A 17,829-nucleotide genomic window follows, 5' to 3' on the forward strand; every position below is an offset into this window, starting at 1 on the left:
AATGACCCCCTAAATTCCTTCCCAGTGGTTTAAATTGAAGGAAATAATTAAAAACAAATCAAATATTGCTTAAAACTACACCATACCTTCTTATCCCATTTTCTACACCCATCCTATCATAGTACTTACAGCTTATGTCACAGTATATTTCTTAGATTTACAATATTCAGGCTGAGCCCTTCGTAACTGGGATCAATATTTTCACCTCTTTTGTTTTGGGCTTTGATCTATCTGAATCCTTTAGTAAGGAATTATAGCAATTTGGGGGATAAATAACTATTGCAAAAATGTCTGAAAAGCATTCATTTATGGTGGAGTGTATTTTCCAAGACAATCTTTGGATTTGTTTGTAAACCAAGCAAACATTGGAAATGCCAAAAGTAAGTAAGAATAGGAAATAGGGAACAAATTATACATAGACTGCCACTTGCAGTCACATGTGTTTTGCAGCAGCCATGCGCTATCCAGGTGTTGATATTTGGTATTCCAGGTGTTGATTATTCCCAGCATCATACTATTTATTAACTATGTTAGATGATGCTGAAGAATATTAATCCAAATTCATGGCTGTGTCAATCTGTATCAGCATGCAAAGGGATCTTGCTGCACCTTAACTGAAAGATATTTGTAGCCAGGGCCGGCCGGAGATATTTTTTTATGTAAAGCGGGGGTGCTGAAAAGCGCCCCCGCCACCGGCGCCCTGGCCCCGCCCAGCGTGCCCTGGCCCCGCCTCCCACGCTGCGTGGGAGGCGGGGCCAGGGCGAATAGTGAGGGGGCGGGGCCAGAGTTGGCCCCGCCCCCGGTGCCCTGGCCCCGCCTCCCACGCAGCGTGGGAGGCGGGGCCAGGGCACGCTGGGCGGGGGGGCGGGGCCAGAGTTGGCCCCGCCTCCCACGCTACCCCCGCTCGCCCGTCTGGCCTTTTGTAGCAGGCCAGACTCAGTCTGGCCTGCTACACAAGGCCAGACGGGCGAGCGGGGGTAACGTGGGAGGCGGGGCCAGCTCTGACGCCGCTCCCCCCCCCCGCCCAGCGTGCCTTGGCCCTGCCTCCCACGCAGCGTGGGAGGCGGGGCCAGGGCACGCTGGGCGGGGGGGCGGCGTCAGAGCTGGCCCCGCCTCCCACGTTACCCCCGCTCGCCCGTCTGGCCTTGTGTAGCAGGCCAGACTTAGCGGAGGTTCCTCCAGGCCGCAATCGCGGCCTGGAGAAACCTCCGCTGAGTCTGGCCTGCTACAAAAGGCCAGACGGGCGAGCGGGAGTAGCGTGGGAGGCGGGGCCAGCTCTGACGCCGCTCCCCCCCCCCCCCCGCCCAGCGTGCCTTGGCCCCGCCTCCCACGCTGCGTGGGAGGCAGGGCCAAGGCACGCTGGGCGGGGGGGGGGAGCGGCGTCAGAGCTGGCCCCACCTCCCACGCTACTCCCGCTCGCCCGTCTGGCCTTTTCTAGCAGGCCAGACGGGCCAGGGCGCACTGGGCGGGAGGCGGGGCACCGTCAGGGCGGTGCCCCGCCTCCCGCCCAGCCTGACGGCGCCCCCCCGGGCCTGCGCCCGAGGCGGCGGCGTCAGCTGCCGCATGAGTGGGGCCGGCCCTGTTTGTAGCATAAGATTTCCTATATTACATCTGATCATTAAACCACTCCATGATATCTTATGCTACAAACCTCTCTGCACATTAGTTGAGGGAGATGAGGGCTCCATAGAAATCTAGTGTTTTACAGATTTCCCATTCCTATTGAAATATGTTCACAAGCCCAGAGATAAAGGAGATGTATGTCTCTAGAAGTCTTATCTGTTGAAACTTGACTGTGGAATGTGGAGTCTGTATCGCTGTTTGTAACTGAACATACATTAGGAGGGCGTTTTAGAATGAGAAAGAGGCTGAAGCATTGGTTGTACTTAATGGGACAATGAATAATTTGTTCTTTGTGTCTGAATATAACACACCCAGCACTGAGTAGATCTATTTAACCATCTCTGTTTAGCAGTGCAAAAGGTAGTTTAAAATAATAATGCAAACACTTGCATTAAATTTGAAAACAGACTGGTTGCAAATAAACAAGAGTGGTCAAACATGAATTAATGACTATCGTAGGACTAAGTTATGATTAAGTGTCATAGTATTATGCTTTTAAATCAAAACCTCGTTAATTGATTTTACTGCAGGGTCTAATTGCACTAAAGACTAGTGCCGGGCAAACAATTGTACTCATGGCATTGGAGTTGGCAAACCTGGCTCTGTTGGGTGCTTTTGGGATATCATTATTGCAAATCAGTTTCTATTATGTACTTTGCAAATTAAAGTAAAAACATAATTCTTTTTCTAAATTAACAGCAAAATGGAATTCAGACTATCCCACAATGCACATTAAATATTGTATCTCTCTTCATTCTTGTTGGGGACAAATCAGAAGTTCTGTTGTCTGCGTTTTTTCTCTTTGAGATCATTGTTACATTTTATATTTGGAGACAGCTTTCCTGGACACTGGGTCAGCAGCTTTGCACCGGGAAGTACAATTGTAAAGAACAATTCATCTGTGTTTGATGGATAATAGCGGATTCCTCTTGTGAGTGAACCTTTATGTGAGGGATTTTGTTGGGCTGGGTAGCGGATTTCCACATAAGGAGAGCTGCACCCAGCAAGGCTGACTTGAAATTTAACCCAGCTGTATTGCACTGGCTTTCACTGAAATTTTTGTAGAGTTTATTGTTGCCATTATTTAATCTTTGGAGCAATAGAAAGTGGAAGAGACCTGATAAGATGGCAAAGACTGATTCTCCTTCATTCTGTGGGAAAATAAAACTTTGTACATGTACAGACATGCACGCATGTGCTAAAGGTAAAGGTAAAGATTTCCCCCTGACATTAAGTCTAATTGTGTCCAACTCTGAGGGTTGGTGCTCATCTCCATTTCTAAGCTGAAGAGCCAGTGTTGTCCATAGACACCTCCAAGGTCATGTGGCCGGCATGACTGCATGGAGCACCATTACCTTCCTGCCGGAGCAGTACCTATTGATCTACTCACATTTGCATGTTTTTCAAACTGCTGGATTGGCAGAAGCTTGGGCGAACAGCAGGAGCTCACCCTGCTACCCGGATTCAAACCTTTGGGTCAGCAAGTTCAGCAGCTCAGCAGTTTAATCTGCTGCACCACCAGGGGCTCTGCTGCGCCACCCGCTGCACAGTAACAAAATAGCAGGAAGGAACAGTTGAAATTCATGATAACAGTGAGGAACTAGCTATTAGTACTTGGATAGGAGACTGCCAATAAATACCAATTGAAGAAGGCCATATTTAAGGAGGAGGAACTAGCAAAGCCATCTCTGGATATTCCTTGCCTAAGAAAGTCCTAAAATTATTGGCTTCTGTAAGTCAACAGCCGATTGTAGGCACGCGCGCGCGCGCACACACACACACACAGGTATAGAATTACTTCTTGGTACCCAATTCTGGTACCCAATGTTAAAAAGGAGATTGCAGATTAAATTAAACATGAAATTAAAATACAGCAAGATCCCCATAACTGCAGAGCTTGAATCCATGATTTCATTTACCCATGCCCAGGCGATATGCATTGCTTGAAGGGCCTAGAACAGGGGTCCCCAAACTAAGGCCCGGGGGCCGGATGCGGCCCTCCGAGGTCATTTACCTGGCCCCCGCCCTCAGTTTTATAATATAATATATTGTATATACATATAATATTAATAATATTATAATGTAATACAATGTAACACTAATAATAATACCATATAATAATATTAATTATATATTCTATATTACGTATAATATTACAGTATAGTGGTATAGTTCAATATAGTAATATATAATGCTAATATTGTGCTATGCTAATAATATAATATATTGTATGTACATATAATTTGTAAGCCACTCTGAGTCCCCTTTGGGGTGAGAAGGGTGTGATACAAATGTAGTAAATAAATGCAGTAAATAAATAATAAATAAATTTTAGACTTAGGCTCACCCAAAGTCTGAAATGACTTGAAGGCACACAACAACAACGACAATAACAACAACAACAACAACCCTAATTAACTTGACTATCTCATTGGCCAGAAGCAGGACCACACTTCCCATTGAAATCCTGACAAATGTATGTTGGTTAAAATTGTTTTTATTTTTAAATATTGTATTGTTCTTTCATTGTTCTTGCTGTTGTTGTTGTTGTTGTTTTTGCACTACGAATAAGACATGTGCAGTGTGCATCGGAATTTGTTTGTTTGTTTTTTTCAAATGATAATCCGGCCCTTCAACAGTCTGAAGGATTGTGGACCGGCCCTCGGCTTAAAAAGTTTGAGGACCCCTGGCCTAGAAAATTCCTAAAGTAGATACCTCTCTAGGAATCTAAAGATCCTCTAATGCAATTCTATGGTATGCTGTAACAAGAAATCAAGTAATTTAATGGCATTCAGTCATAGTCATGACTGAAACCAGTGCACATTTTGAAAAGTTAGCAGCATTTGTTGAGCATGCACGGCAGCTCATAGGGCAAAAGCAAGCAGTGTTTTGTACAGGTAACCCTTTAACACTATCTTTTATGGAGTGTGACACCTACTGGTGATCAAAAAGAAATCTTGTTTATGCGAAATAATGTAATGTAATAAAAATAAATGGCATTGGCCAACACATTATGTAACAGCACAGTTTAAAAAGAAAAAAGAAAATACATTGTATCTAAAGACCAGTTTACACAATCAAACCAATCTGGATTTAGTGGTATGGCAACCAAGCCTGTTGCTGAAGGAGTCATGGATTTGTACTATTTTGATACCAGATAGAAACTCCAACTACATTCCTTAAAGTGTTGCAAATCTTCCAGGAGTGGGTGCCAAATGGGGTCAACAGAAGTGGATGAGAAACTCATTTGATGCACATTTTGATAAGAACATTTCCAAAATTTGCAGTTTTCCTCCATAACAGACTTTTTAAAAATAAATCATTCTCTTTGGAAAACCCGTGAAGAACTTTAATAGGTTATCACTGCCAATGTATCAGATTCCTTCTTAAAAACCCATTGCTCCTAAATGTTTTATTTGTCAATGTCTTGTATTACCCATTATATTAGAATTATCTCATATCGCCATGATCCTTAACAAAAACGAGCAGGTCTGCAAGGACAGCAACTGTGTAAACTTATTCGGAATAGTCTCTTATCTGATCTAGACAGAACAGGCTATCCACAGGTTCAATGTGTCATTTTTCTATGTGCTTATCACGTAGTAAAAAGGTTAGGTAAAGGTTTTCTCCTAACGTTAAGTCTTATTGTGTCTAACTCTGTGGGTTGGTGCTCATCTCCATTTCTAAGCCGAAGCACCCATATTGTCCATAGACACCTCCAAGTTCATGTGCATGGAGCACCATTAACTTCCCACTGGAGCAATACTTATTGATCTACAATACTCACATTTGGATGTTTTCGAACTACTAGGTTGGCAGAAGCTGGGGCTAACTGCGGGAGCTCACCCCACTCCCTGGATTCAAACGGCCAATCTTTTGGTCAGCAAGTTCAGCAGCTCTGCGGTTTAACCCGTTGTGCCACCTCTCTCATCATGTACTTGCTTTTATTTCACAATCATGCCATCTCACAATTTGGTATGGCTACTTTTGTAGATTTGTTTTCTTTTCCTTCTCAGGATAACATTCTGAGAGAGAGCCATCTCAGTTTGTTTCAATATATAAAGAAAGGAGTCTCAAGACTTATAAGATTTATAGCATAGGTTTCTGTGGATTCTACTCCACTTCTTTGGCTACATGAAGAAGCGGACAAGAAGCAGCAAATGCTTAAGGAAAAATAAATAAATAGGTCTTAAAGATACCACAAGTCTCCTGCCGTCTTAACTTGTGAAGCAGGTATGTCAGCTAGACATTGTTCTAGGTACATGTTTTTTCATCATATTCTACATGAATTAGTCTTTCCCTCAAATGAGATACGATAATGGTCCTACCCTTGGATTTTGGCACAAAACAGACATGTGGTGCCAGTGTCTTTATATGAAAACCTGTGGATCAAGCCAATCTCATTGCTTTTATTATTAGTCATATCTTATGATTTGGTGTGCGTGGTATCAGATTTGCACTGGTGTACATCCAGTTAATGCAGCCTAAACCAATATGCTAAAAAAAACCCTATCTTCACACTTGGGCTCAGACTTTTCATGAGACTAAATTTCCCTGTTTCAAATCTCATTGTTGTTGTTCTTATGTGGCTTCATATCAGCTCGAGCACATGGTGGCTCTATTATAGGAGTTCTTTGCCAAGACTGATTGATTCAGAAGAAGTTTGCCATTAATGACTTTTGAATCTGAGAGAGTGCAACTTATCCAAGGTCATCCAGTTGGATTTCATGGCCTGCCATGACAAGCTGGAAGGTGTCCAGAGGAGGGCGACTAAAATCAAAGGTCTGGAGATCATGCCCTATGAGGAGCATCTTAAACAGCTATGTTTAACCTGCAAAAGAGGGCGCAGGCTTGTTTTCTGCTGCCCTAGAGACTAAGACTCGGAGCAATGGGTTCAAATTACAGGAAATGAGATTCCACCTGAACATGCAAGAGCTGACTGTAAGAGCTGTTCAGTAATGGAACTCTCTGCCTCAGAGTGTAGTGGAAGCTCCTTCCTTGGAAGCTTTTAAACAGAGGTTGGATGGCCATGTCAGAGGTACAGTAGAGTCTCACTTATCCAACACTCGCTTATCCAACGTTCTGGATTATCCAACACATTTTTGTAGTCAATGTTTTCAATACATATTTTGGTGCTAAATTCGTAAATACAGTAATTACTATATAGCATTATTGTGTATTGAACTACTTTTTCTGTCAAATTTGTTGTATAACATGTTTTTTGGTGCTTAATTTGTAAAATCATAACCTAATTTGATGTTTAATAGGCTTTTCCTTAATGCCTCCTTATTATCCAAGATATTCACTTATCCAATGTTCTGCTGGCCTGTTTATGTTGGATAAGTGAGACTCTACTGTACTTTGATTGTGCTTTTCCTGCATGGCAGGGGATTAGACTGGATGGCTCATGTAGTCTCTTCCAACTCTATGGTTCTATGATTCTATGACCTAGCAGGGATTAAAATCCCAATGTCCTTGGACCATCTACAATGATCAGATATCTTGAAGGATGGGTGAATCAGCTCTATGATGGATGATTTGGGTTAATGTGAGCCACTTAATGTAGCCTTGAACTACATTAACCAAAGTTGTGAGTTGCTCCAAGAATCCAAAGCAAACCATGACTTTGAGCCCATGTAAGCAGTTTGTTCTTGTTCTGAGACAGAGCTGGTCTCAACTGTTTACATAGCCATCCCATATTCCCCAGGCTCGGGCAGTCCGGAGATGTGGGATGGTAGTTACCATTCCCTGTTTCAGAAATTCTCAATATTTGTTGAGAGAAAGCAGAAATAATGAGTAATCGGAAGTTGCTGAGACAGTCAACATTAATGACTTTCTGAAAAGTGGAGTTCAGGTTGTGTCAACCTGTCAACATGTTGAACTTTTCTGTGCCTGGTTCAATTAAGAGCCAAACATTCTCATACACATTTCAAACATCGGTATAGAAAAGGCAAAACATGTCAGAACAACCATAGGACCCGTTCAGCATATCCCAAGTTCAGCCCCAGTTCATTATGTTACAATAAACCCAGCAAACTAATACCTCCTAAGGCATTTTTGTCCTGCTTTCAGCTGAAATGAAGATCTTGATAATGTGTGGCGATTTCCAATTGATCCCTTCTATTCATCCAGTTTTCAAATAATTTCCACTACATTTGAAATATCCGTTAGCACTCCCTCTGATGTGAACAATACATTTAGGCTTGATAATGAATAGTATCTTGGACTAATGTTTTGGCACTCCAAAGTTACACCCAAATGTAAACAACTTCCCATGCAACTAGCCTTAATCTGTCACTGTAAAGGCTAGATATGGAAAGGAATTGGCTCTAAAAGACTATGAGAAGACATAAAGTATATTTTGAATTCTCTTACTCTGTTATCTGCATGACATGACCTTGGAGTACTTGACTCTCAAACACACCTTTATCATTGCTTTTCTTCAGTACAAATCCTATTCCCGCTGAAACTCCCCATATCTATGTTGAATTTGAATCTAGAGGTTAATGCTGATACAGAAGGGAGTCTTTTCATCCTTAAAATAACGAGGGCAGCAACTTGTGATACTGCGTTCCAAGATAGTGCTATGCCAGTTTGGGGTTGGAGTGGGCAAAAACTACAATTGGCACAGCAAGGAAGTAATGAAATGCAGTTGGTAAAGAGGAGAAATGCATTCATGTGAGGTGAGGAAAAAATGACCTGACTATTCTTTGAAAACATGGGAGCAAAGTTCCAACAAGCATAGTTGAGGGCAAGTTTATACATGCCATTTTAATTAACTGATTTATATGTTGCCCTTCTCCCAGCATTTTTTTCATGTCAGCAGCAACTTGAGAAACTGCAAGTCACTTCTGGTGAGAGAGAATTGACTGTCTGCAAAGATATTGCCCAGGGAAGCCTGATTGTTTGATGCTTTACCATCCTTGTGGGAGGCTTCTCTCATGTCCCCGCATGGGGAGATGGAGCTGATAGAGGGAGCTCACCCGCTCTTCCAGATTCAAACTGCAGACCTGTCGGTCAGCAGTCCTGCCGGCACAAGGGTATAACCCATTGCACCACAAGCAACTCCTTCTCCCAGCATGTGACCTTACCTATAATCTATATTGACCAGGTTGTGAAATTTATCTACACTGCAGATTTAATGCAGTTTGACTACAGTTTAATTGCCATGGCTCAATGCTATGGAATCCTAGGATATGTGGTTTGGTGGGGCACCAGCTCTCTTTGGCAGGGAAGGCTAAAAACAGTATGAATTTACATATCCCATAATCCCATAGCACTGAACTATGGCAGTTAAAGTGATGTCGACCTTCCTTAATTCTTCAGTGTAGATGCATCCTTCATTAGGTTTACCTTTTCATTAAGTAGACTAGGGCAAATATTTCGCAGTATGAACCATGTAAGGATATTTTCTTTCTACCATTATAGGTGAGTGCAGTAGCTGTACCAGCTCCTCCCACCAATGTACTGCATTGCATTCTCTTTCTGGAATGTAAGAGTAGAAATTCATCACAAACATACACTAATCAGGCCTCTTTTTATGCTTAACTTCTATAATCTGCCCGAAATTCAGAATGAGTTGGCATGACCGTACAGAGCTGATATCACACATTTAAAAGATGAGGAATTCAGGTGTTCATGGACAGAACAAGGGCAATTTCTCTGCAGGGAGACCTGTCATCAGTTTTGTCATCTCTCGTAAACAAAGTATATAAATCACCTAAACAAGCATGTGATGTATTTACCAGGATGTTAACAACCTTGGCCTCTTTAACTCCCAAATGAGATGGCAGCAGAGATTAGCTCATTCCACAAATTCCAGAAACCAGATCCATTCATGCAGTTTAAGTCTGTTACTAAACAGAAACATGGAACATGCAAAAACAGATTGTGGTCATTTTTATTGGTAAGTAAAAAGGTAGTCCTAAAATTTTGCACTCTTTCATCCCATTCAGATTGCATTTAATTTAATTCCAGGTAAATACATTTAAAATTGTAGCCTTCATTTCTTGCTCTTTTATATTCTTACTATCGGCTTGCATACCACAGGGCAAAAAAAATACAGCTGGAGAAGGGAAATAGTGCTGAGGAAAGCATTAGATCTCACCCCTCATAGAATAGCCTTGGTATTACAGCCATACATTTATTTATTTCTCACATTTATATCCCGCCCTTCTCTCCCGAAGGGACCCAGGGCGGCTTACAACAGTGGCAACAATTAGATGCCCATACAAACCAATATAAGACAGCACATAAAACAATTAAAACTATTAAAATACATTATGAATTAAAAATATACATTTCAAACATAAAATCAGATCTGTTCTTCCTCATGCTTTGTCCATAGTGACATTTCTTGCCATTCTCTGCAGTTTGATTCTTATTATAACAATGTAAAAATGGAATTATACTTTTTAAAAAATCAACTGGAGTATGCAATCAAGGTAAAATAGTACCATGTAAAAAGGGAAAATTGAAAGTACTATTGGATCATATTTTGGAGTAGGATTTGAAACAAGCAACCTCTGGTTCTCTCACTTGTCAACAGATCTTGGTAGGATTATATAGGTCTGGTGAAGTTGACAAATAAGAGCAAATGAAGCCTGAACTCTCTCTAGACTAAACTGAGACTGTTGTACTTTGGGCACATCATGAAAGGATGTGGCTCACTAGAAAAGAAAATAATGCTTGAAGGCCGTATGAAACTCAGAGACTGCATTCCAGATGGATAGACTAAATCAAGGAAGTCACAGCTGTAAACCTTTAACATTTGCACAGGACTGTCAGTGAAAGGGTGGGTGACTCTGCTGAGGATGAATCAGGTTTCTGTAATTTGAAGTCAACTTGACCGCAGTTATCCTACATATATCTTGAAAGCAATATGATCAGTAACCACTTGATAAGCAAAGAAACAGGAGTTAGATTCATTCTCAATGCCCCTACGGATGCCTACTTAATCTTATCTGCTGGTGTTTTCAGGAAATAAGTCCAGGCTGACTTGATGGCAGCTAACAATTGTGAATACTGGTATTATGATTTAAGCGAAACACCGCCATCTTGTGGAAAATTAAAACATCTCAGCATAATGATTCAGAAACTATATTCTGCCATGTACTCAGTTAATGGACCTTAAGTAGAATGGTTGGGACTCTATATTAAGTGATGGAAGTTCCCCAAGAAGCCTTCCACCCACTTGCACCCCAAACAGCAGAGTGAAAGGTATTACAGGGTTACTGTGAGCTTTCCGGGCTGTATGGCCATGTTCCAGACGCATTCTCTCCTGACGTTTCGCCCACATCTATGGCAGGCATGCTCACAAGGTTGTGAGGTCTGCTGGAAACTAGGCAAGTGAGGTTAATATACCTGTGGAAAATCCAGGGTGGGAGAAAGAACTCTTGTCTGCCTGAGACAAGTGTGAATGTTGCAATTGGTCACCTCGATTAGCATTTAATGGCCGTGCAGATTCAAAGCCTGGCTGCTTCCTGCCTGGGGGCACCCTTTGTTGGAGGTGTTAGCTGACATGGCCATAGGGGTAAAGGTTTCCCCTGACGTTAAGTCCAGTCATGTCTGACTCTGGGGGTTGGTGCTCATCTCCATTTCTAAGCCGAAGAGCCGGCGTTGTCCGTAGACACTTCCAAGGTCATGTGGCCGGCATGACTGCATGGAGCGCCGTTACCTTCCTACTGGAGCGGTACCTATTGATCTACTCACACTGGCATGTTACTGCTAGGTTGACAGAAGCTGGAGCTAACAGCAGGCGCTCATTCCGCTCCCGGGATTTGAACCTGCGACCTTTCGGTCTGCAAGTTCAGCAACTCAGTGCTTTAACACACTTCGTCAGCCCGGAAAATTCACAGCAACCCAGTGATTCTGGCCGTGAAAGCCTTCAACAACATATTAAAAGACATTAAGCGGCTGAGGGGGAACAGGAAAGGGCCTGAGGCCAGGAATGGTGGGAGTTGAAGTCCAAAACACCTGACGGGCCCAAGTTTGCCCATGCCTGCCATATAGGCAAACTCACAGCAACTCTTAGCTCCGCCCCTTCCTAAAAGGCTTTCTGTGCCGCGCATGCGTCTTTCTTCAGCCAAGATGGCGGCGCCCATACTACGAGTGGAGCAGCACTGCCAGCTGCAAAGCGTGTAACTCTTATCTCCGCCCCACCCCAATAGAATTAACGCATTGCGCATGCGTCTTTCTTCAACCAAGATGGCGACGCCCATATTATGAGCTGAGCCCATCCAGGGGCAAGGCTCTGAGCTCCGCCCCTCGGGATGATTAGCGCACCTCGCATGCGCCTTTCTTCAAACAAGATGGCCACTATAATACGAGTTTAGTACACATCCAGCTACAAAGCGTGCAACTCTTAGCTCCGCCCCTCCCTGGGATGATTAGCGCGCCGCGCATGCGCCTTTCTCCAACCAAGAAGGCTGCTACACTACAAGTTGAATACTGTCCGCATCCAGCTCCAAAGCGTGTAACTCTTAGCTCCGCCCCTCTCCAAGATTAGCGCACCGCACATGCGCCTTTCTTCAAACAAGATGGCGGCGCCCGTGCTGAGAGCCGGCCGTCGCTGCCTGAGCGCGGAGACGAGGGTGTTCAGGCCCCGCCGGGGAGTCCACGTTCAGCCCCCGAAGGAGAAAGGCCTCTTGGCCTCCCAGTGCGAGCGGGGCCTGTTCCATGAGGTGTTTCCCCCGCAGGCCGCCGAGGAGCATCTCCTCCGCCTTCTGGAGCCCGGCCGCCCGCCTATCGCGGTCTACTGCGGCTTCGACCCGACGGCCGACTCGCTGCACGCCGGCCACCTCCTGCCTCTCCTGGGTTTGCTGCACTTCCAGCGCGCGGGCCACGACGTCATCGCCCTGGTGGGCGGGGCCACGGCGCGGCTGGGCGACCCCAGCGGCCGCACCCAGGCGCGCGAGCCCCTCTCGGAGGAGAAGGCGCGCGCGCAGGCGGAGGGGCTGCGCGAGGGCCTCCAGCGGATTTTCCAGAACCACCGCGAGCTCTTTTGGAGCGGCGCGCGCCTGGGCCGCCTCACCCTATTGGACAACACCTCCTGGCTGGCGCGCGAGACCGTGCTGGGCTTCCTCTGCGGCCCGGCCGGGGTCCGGCTGCGCATGAGCACTCTGCTCAGCCGCCAGAGCTGCCGGGCGCGCCTCGAGAGCCCCGAGGGCATGGGCCTGGCCGAGTTCCTCTACCCGGCGCTGCAGGCCTATGACTTCCTCCACCTGCGCCGCCACCACGGCTGCCTCGTCCAGCTGGGCGGCGCCGACCAATTGGGCAACATCATGTCGGGATACGATCTGGTCTCCAAGTAAGCCAGGGTTAGGAAGGAAGGCTGGGAGTTGACGTCCAAAACACCTGGAGGGCACAAATTTGCCCATGATCTACACTGTAAGACAGGTATGGGCAAACGTCTGCCTTCCAGGTGTTTTGGACTTCAACTCCCACAATCCCTAACTAGAAGGGGCCACGGGCCTATGCTATATAGTCCTACACATAAATAGACCTAGCTTAGCAAAGAAGCTGGGAAGCTGGGTTACTGTGAGTTTTCTGGGCTGTATGGCCATGTTCTAGAAGCATTCAGTCCTGACGTTTCGCCCAGGTCTATGGCAGGCATTCTCAGAGGTTGTGAGGTCTGTTAGAAACTATGCAAGTGGGGTTTGTATGTAAAGAGTAGGTAAAGGTTTCCCCTAACGTTAAGTCCAGTTGTGACCGACTCGGGGTTGGTGCTCATCTCCATCTCTAAGCCGAAGAGCCGGCGTTGTCCATAGACACCTCCAAGGTCATGTGGCCGGCATGACTGCATGAAGCGCCGTTACCTTCCCGCCGGAGCAGTACCTATTGATCTACTCACATTTGCATGTTTTCAAACTGCTAGGTTGGCAGAAGCTGGAGCTAACAGCGAGCACTCACTCCGCTCCCCGGGATTGAACCTGGGACCTTACGGTCTGCAAGTTCAGCAGCTCAGCGCTTTAACACAAGGATGGTAAAACATCAAAACATCCGGGCGTCCCCTGGGCAACGTCCTTGCAGATGGCCAATTCTCTCACTCCGGTTGCTCCTGACACGAAAAAAAATGTAGTAAGGGCAAAAACCTACATGTGGTGCAATTTTGGGGGAATCCAGATACAGTACTGTATTTGGGTGTTTATTCATCTACAACCTTTTTAACAAACAGGACACAAAAGAGGATTGTGTTTTCTGAACTAATTTGTCATGTAGATCTTTGGTCTCAGCCATACTTGTATCATTTCAGCTCCTTATGAAAATAAATATATGTGAATGCTAGACCTTGGTGAGGATGTTCTCAAGGAAATGGACATAATTGATGGGAGAGTGCAGACGACTAGGTTAATAGAGATGTTTGACACTAGATACATTTGAATTCTGCAGTGATTTTTGAGTTATTTCATAGCAAAGGTGGTAGTGCTAACATTCTGCTAATTGTTGCATTGCCAACAAAGATCAGTGCCACGTAGGCAAGAAATATAATGCTATTGTTGTCATTTGTTTCCTGTCAGGGTTACAGGTGAAGATGTATTTGGAATAACTGTGCCACTGATTACAAATACTGTTGGAAATAAATTGGGGAAATCTTCTGGGAATGCAGTCTGGCTAAACAGAAACAAGACCTCTCCTTTTGACCTATACCAGTTTTTTGTCCGACAGCCAGATAAAGATGTAAAAAGGCAAGTATTACATTTCCACTTCATTAATTGTTCTTAAAAAGCAATGTTTAAAAGGAAAAAGACATTGTTTGTGTGTTCTAGTGGTTATAGAGACTTCCCAACCAACTGTGGATTTTGTAGTATAATCCCTGACCATTGGCCATACTGGAGGACATAGACCAAAGGGACCCAGATTGGGAGATATTGGATTACAATATGAGACTAGAACTAAGGAGAATCAGATCACGTTTCCACTCAGGCCTGAAGAATTGTCTAAGGCTTGTATAAACTGAATTACTTTCTAGGGAAAAGGTGACATGTAAATAAGAATATCCACTTTGCACCAAAGGTCCAGGCCGCATTATTCCTCTAATTAAGATTAAAGAAGCACCCAGTACAGTAGAGTCTCACTTATCCAACGTAAACGGGCCAGCAGAACGTTGGAAAAGCGAATATGTTGGATAATAAGGAGAGATTAAGGAAAAGCCTGTTAAACATCAAATTAGGTTATGATTTTACAAATTAAGCACCAAAACATCATGTTATACAACACATTTGATAGAAAAAGCAGTTCAATATGCAGTAAGGTTATGTTGTATTTACTGTATTTACGAATTTAGCACCAAAATGTCATGATATATTGAAAACATTGACTACAAAAATGTGTTGGATAATCCAGAACGTTGGATAAGCGAGTGTTGGATAAGTGAGACTCTACTGTAATTCAGTCATTATAAATAATGAATGAGACACTTCAAATGTGTCCTAGGCGTTATAAGCTTATTGGCTTATCTCAAATATTAGCGTTCTTGATTTTTAAGGAGTTTGCAGATTAAGAACCTCTTTTAAAGTTCTGCTACAGTTCTGTCTGCACAAAGAGTTTATAACACTACCCATTAGCCTTGCTTTTAACCCTCGTGGGTTAAACCTTTGTGCCGGGAGGACTGCTAACCTGAAGGTTGCCAGTTTGAATCCAACCCGGGGAGAGCGCAAATGAGCTTGCTCTACCAGCTCCAGCTGGTAGACATGAGACGGGGGACATGAGACATGGATGATAAAAACATCAAAACATCCGGGCATCCTTTGGGCAATATCCTTGCAAACGGCCAATTCTCTCACACCAGAAGCAATTTGCAGTTTCTCAAGTTGCTCCTGATACGAGTAACAATAGCATTGTAAAATCACATTCTCCATTTTTAACAAGTCATCTTTGACCAAGCTAGATTGTTTAATTGCTTTGGGGGAAAATAACTTCCATGACAGGACATAGACGCAGGGACAGAAACAAACATACAGTGCATAGATTTATTGTGTCTGGTACTGAGGCAAAGTGTTGCTATCTTTTTTTAAGGTATCTGAAGCTTTTCACTTTCCTTCCTCTTCCGGAAATTGATCACATTATGGAAATGCATGCTAAAGAGCCTGAGAAATGGGGACCGCAGAAACGACTTGCTGCCGAAGTAACCAAGCTTGTTCATGGAAAAGAAGGTCTGGAATCTGCTAAGAGGTAAAGGCCGTTTCAGGTGGCAAAAATACTTAGGTTGGTAAGCAATTTCTGCAAATATTGGTTGTAATACAAATGTTGACTATTTCCCTTCTTTTTTTAACACCCCCCCCCCCCCCCGGCAGATGTACAAGGGCCCTTTATCACAGTGATATAGCAGCACTGGAGACTATGCCTGATCAAGAACTACAGGAACTCTTCAATGAGGCACCCTATGTTGAGCTGCTGCTTGAACCTGGAACAACAGTACTTGATTTGTGTCGGAAAGCTAATGCGATTGCAGATGGACCAAGAGGGTGAGTTGAGATTCTCAATTTCCAAGGCAGTATTTTACAATAACCCTACCTCGCTTCTCTTGTATTATATTCCCATGGATTGTCCTATATGTGGGATTAAAAATCCCACATTCACTAATGCAAGTTGTAGGACATTGTAATTGTGAGTTTGGCAGGGGGGAGAGGTGTCAAAATGAGAAGTCAACTAGGCTAGAGTTAAAGGATAATTTAAGATCTCCCATTCATCAAGATGGCAGACACAAAAATAGATATTCGGCAATGCAAAAGTACGTAGCACTAAAGTTCATTTTCATAGAATCATAAGAGTTGGAAGAGACCACATGGGCCATCTAGTTGTTGGACCTGCAGAAAAAAGCACAAAGCACCCCACAGGTGGCCAATACAGCCTGTTTAAAAGTTTCCAAGGAAGAAGCTTCCACCAGACTCTGAGGCAGAGAATTCACTGCTTACGTCCAGGAGGTTCTTCGTCATGTTCAGGTGGAATCTCCTTTGCTGTAATTTGAACCCATTGATCCCAGTCCTTTGGTTGCAAATGTTTTCAATGGAATCCATTCCACAATCAGAATGAGTTTCAATGGTTTCATTGCAGCATCCTAGACAAATAACTTGATAGTAACAGATCATGATGCCAAATGTATGGTGGTACCTCCACTATTCCATTCTCATTTCAATTGTATCTTTGTTGCTGTTAACTGAGTGGCAAAGAAATGGTATTAGCACTGTAGTATTTCTACCTTGAGCTACCCCTTTGTAATCTCATACTGGGATAGTGCCTGCTTCTTTCTGTGTGTCAGCGAACTATGCACTTTTGTAATTAGGAGCTAACTGGCCACTCCTGGTACCCTCCTAGTCTTTAATTTCTTGTCAGCATAGCTATTGCAGGAAAGTGATATGAGTTGTAATCAAACATGTCTAGACACTAAAAGGTTGCTCAAGCCAATTTGATATCCCTCACTGAAATTCATTTGATTCTAAATTACTCTACACCAAGTTGTTCTTCCATTTCATCTGATTATACAATTTCTTTTCAAGGCATCGTGACATAATAAGCGGTGGCGTTTCTATAAACCACATCAAAGTTACTGATCCTGATGCTGTTCTTGTTCTTGGACAACATATTTTGCGGAATGGTTTGTCACTCCTTCGGATTGGAAAGAGAAATTACTATATTGTGAAATGGCTGCAGTTGGCATATGAAGAGCAAAACTGCTAACCTTTTGCAGGTATATTAGGAAAACGTGCATTACTTGAAGAACTTCAAGACAAAGTATGTACATCACGTAATATAACGTAAGCCTAACCCCAAGAAGAATGGGACGTTTGTGGTGCTGATACTTTTTCTCACTGTGTGAGATTTGAACTATAGGATTACTTGGAAAATGGATCTCATTTCATACTTGAATCACAAAACATGTATTCTACCCAAATAATGTAAAGATTGAAGAATTTGTAATATTGCCTACAATAAAAAACCCAAATAACTTTTCTGTTATATTGTGTGTATTACAAAGAATATAAATGCAAATATTGTCGTAAAAAAGCAACCTTCCATGATGAATAGTGTGGATTCCTATTTGATATCACTATACTTGGCCTTTCCAGAATATTTTTGAAAACATTTTATCACCTAGTAGATGTTGGATACTGTTCCATTTCAGCCATGCAATTCTATCAGGTGCACCCTGTTAGATTCATTTTGAATATTAAATAAATATTTACATTTCTAGAGCTCTGTTTACTT

General features: G+C 43.5%; 1 protein-coding gene across 1 annotated transcript; it reads left to right on the forward strand.

Moving 5' to 3' along the window:
- Positions 1-12,054: 12,054 nt before the first annotated feature.
- yars2 (tyrosyl-tRNA synthetase 2) lies at positions 12,055-17,816 on the forward strand. Its single transcript, XM_003220816.4, has 5 exons — positions 12,055-12,931; positions 14,142-14,309; positions 15,640-15,795; positions 15,918-16,088; positions 17,121-17,816. The coding sequence occupies exons 1-5, from the start codon at positions 12,141-12,143 to the stop codon at positions 17,299-17,301; spliced, it is 1,467 nt and encodes a 488-aa protein (XP_003220864.2). The 5' UTR covers positions 12,055-12,140; the 3' UTR covers positions 17,302-17,816.
- Positions 17,817-17,829: the final 13 nt, after the last annotated feature.

This window comes from Anolis carolinensis, chromosome 5 (genome assembly GCF_035594765.1).
Source record: "Anolis carolinensis isolate JA03-04 chromosome 5, rAnoCar3.1.pri, whole genome shotgun sequence".
NCBI lineage: Eukaryota > Metazoa > Chordata > Lepidosauria > Squamata > Dactyloidae > Anolis > Anolis carolinensis.

What these genes read in the sequence shown, in the direction of transcription:
- yars2 (XM_003220816.4), top strand. Translation starts at nt 12,141, where the DNA reads ATGCGCCTTTCTTCAAACAAGATGGCGGCGCCCGTGCTGAGAGCCGGC. An exon ending in CCAGATAAAGATGTAAAAAG is followed by an intron (nt 14,310 to 15,639) that starts GCAAGTATTACA and finishes TCTTTTTTTAAG; the next exon opens with GTATCTGAAGCTTTTCACTT. An exon ending in GGTCTGGAATCTGCTAAGAG is followed by an intron (nt 15,796 to 15,917) that starts GTAAAGGCCGTT and finishes CCCCCCCGGCAG; the next exon opens with ATGTACAAGGGCCCTTTATC.